Genomic DNA, 2643 nt, shown 5'->3' on the forward strand with positions numbered 1-2643 from the left:
TGTTGTGTTTTGATTGTGTGTTTTTTTTTTGTGTTGTTGTTTTTTTTTGTTTGTTGTGTTTTGATGTTTTTTGTGTTTTTTGTGTGTGTTTTTTTTTGTTTTTGATTTTTGATTTTGTTTGTTTGTGTTTGTGTTTTTTTTTTGTTGTTTTTTGTTGTTTTGTGTTGTTTGTTTGTTTTTTTGTTTTTTTGTTTTGTGTTTTTTTGTTTTTTTGTTTGTTTGTTTGTTTTTGTTTGTGTTTTGTTTTTTGTTTTTTTGTTTTTTGTTTTGTTTGTTTTTGTTTGTTGTTTGTTTTGTTTTGTGTTTTGTTGTTGTTTGGTTTTGTTTTATTGTTTGTTTGTTTTTTGATTGTTTGTTGTTATTTTGTTTTGTTGTTTTGTTGTTGTTTGTTTTTTTGTTGTTTTTTTTGTTTTGTTTTTTTGTATTTGGTTTTTGTGTTTGATTTTTTTTTGATTTTTGGTGTTTTGTTTTTTTTTGGTTTTGTTGAATGTGTTTTTTTTTTTTTGTGGTGTTTTGTTTGGTGTTGTTTGTGTTGTTTTGATTGTTGTTTTGATTTGTGTGTTGGTGATGTTGTTTATTTGTTGATTTTTGTTGTTTTTGTTTGTTTGTTTTTTTTTGTTTGTGTTGTTTGTTTGTTTTGTGTTGTTTTTGTTTTTTGTGTATTTGTGTTTGTGATTGTTTTTTGTGTTGTTTGTTTTGTTGTTTTTATGTTTTGTTTTGTTGTTTGTTTTGTTATTTGTTTTTTGTGTTTGTTTTTGTTATTTTGTTTTGTTTGTTTTTTGTTGTTTGTTGTTTTTTTTTGTTGTGTGTTTTTTGTTGTTTTTTGTTTTGTTTTTTGTTGGTTTTTGTTTTGTGTTTTTTTTGTTGTTTTGTTTTGTGTTTTTTGTTTTTGTTGGTTTTGATTTGTTTGTTGTTTTTTTGTTTTTGTTGTGTGATTTTTTATGGATGTGTTTTGTTTTGTTTGTGTTTTTTGGTTGTTTGTGTTTGTGGTTTGTTTTGATTTTGTGGTGGTGTTGATGGTTTTTGGTTTTGTGGTGATGTGTTTTGTGTGTTTGTTGTTTTGTTTTGTTTGTGGATGTTTGATTTTGATTGTTGGTTTGTTGTTGTTTGTGTTTGGTGTTGATGTGTGTGTTTGTTGTTTGTGATTTGTGTGTTTGGTGTGATGTGTTGTGATGGTGTTTTGTGTTTTGTTTGATTTTGTTGTTTTGGATTTGTTGTGTTGTGTGTTGATTGTTTTTGTTGTGTGTTGTTGTTGTGTTGTTGTTGGTGTGTGTTGTTTGTTGAGGATTGTTGTTTTGTTTTTGTGTTTGTTGTTATTTTTTGAGTGATTTGTGTTGTTTGTGTTGGTGTTGTGTTGTGGTGGTTGTGTGTGTTTGGTTGGTTGTGTTGTTGTTGTTTGTTGTTGTGTTGTGTGTTTGATTTTTTGGTTGTGATGTTGTTTTGATTGTTGTTTTTTGTGTTTGTGTTGTGTGTGTTTGGTTGTTTTGTTGTGTGTTTTGTGATTGTGGGTTTTGTGTTGTTGGTGTGAGTGTGTTGTTTTGGTTTGTGGTGGTGTTTTTTTTGTGTTTGGTTGGTGTGGTTTGATTGTTGTGTTTGTGGTTTTTTGAGTGGATGTTTTGTGTGTTGTGTGTTTGGTGGTGGGTGTTGTTTTTGTGTTGTTGTGTTTGGTTGTTTGTTGTGTGTTGTTTTGGTGTTTGTTTGTTTTTTTTGTTGTTTTGAGTTTTTGTGGTTTTGTTGTTGTTTGTTTTTGGTTTGTGTTGTTGTTTGTTGTTGTGGTGGGTGTTGTGTTTTTGAGTTTGGGTTTGTGGGGGTGTGGTTGGGGGGGGGTGTGGTTGTTGGTTTTTGGTTTGTGGGTTGGTTGTGTTTTTTTTTTTGGTTTGGGGGGTTTTTGGTTGGGTTTGGGGGGTTGGGGGTTGTTGGGGGTTTGATGTTGTGGTGTTTTTTGTTTGGTGTGTGTTGTGGGGTTGTGGGTGTGGGGGGTGGTGGTGGGGTGGGGGATGGGGGGTTGTGGGGGGGTTGATGGGGGGTGTGTGTGGGAGGTTGGTTGGGTGTGTGTTGGGTTGGTTTGGGTTGGTGGTGTTTGTTTTGTTGGGTTGTGGGGGGTTTGGGGGTTTGGGTTGGTTGGGGTTTTTGTGTTTTGGAGTTGGTGTTGGGTGGTGTTTTGATGGTGGTTGGGGGGGGGGGGGGTTTTGGTGTTTGTTTTTTGTGTTGGGTTTTTTTTTGGATTTTGTTTGGGTTTTTTGTGGTGGGGTGGGGTGTTTGGGTTTTTTGGTGTGTTTTTTGTTTTTTTTGTTTTTTTTTTTTTGTTTTGTGGGGTGGGGGGGGTTTTGGTTTGGGTTGGTTTTTTTGGTTTTTTTGGGGTTTTTTTTGGGTTTTTGGGTTTTTTGGGTTTTTTTTGTTGGGGGGGGTTTTTGGGGTTTGGGGGGTTTTGGGGGTTTGGGGGGGGTTTTTGGGGGTTTTTTTTTTGGGTTGTTTTTTTGGGTTTTTGGGTTTTTTTTTGGGGGGTTTTTTTTTTTTTGGTTTTTTTTTTTTGGGGGTTTTGGGGGGGTGTTTTTGTTTTTTTGGGGGGGTTTTTTTTTGGGGGTTTTTTTTTGGGTTTTGGTTTGGGGGGTTGGGGTTTTTTTTTTGGGGGTTTTTTTTTTG

The 2643-nt window shown here is 34.0% G+C and overlaps 1 protein-coding gene across 1 annotated transcript in view; it reads right to left on the reverse strand.

Moving 5' to 3' along the window:
* Nucleotides 1-2542: 2542 nt before the first annotated feature.
* The window catches only part of LOC147907007 (uncharacterized), a gene marked incomplete at both ends in the record, with an annotated part of 4251 nt that continues 4150 nt past the window's right edge, over nucleotides 2543-2643 (reverse strand). Inside the window, one exon of the mRNA XM_087414750.1 lies at nucleotides 2543-2620. Coding sequence (XP_087270876.1) covers nucleotides 2543-2620 — 78 coding nt within the window. The remainder of the gene's footprint in view (nucleotides 2621-2643) is intronic.

This window comes from Acromyrmex echinatior, chromosome 16 (genome assembly GCF_024713525.1).
Source record: "Acromyrmex echinatior isolate Ae372 chromosome 16, ASM2471352v2, whole genome shotgun sequence".
Lineage (NCBI taxonomy): Eukaryota > Metazoa > Arthropoda > Insecta > Hymenoptera > Formicidae > Acromyrmex > Acromyrmex echinatior.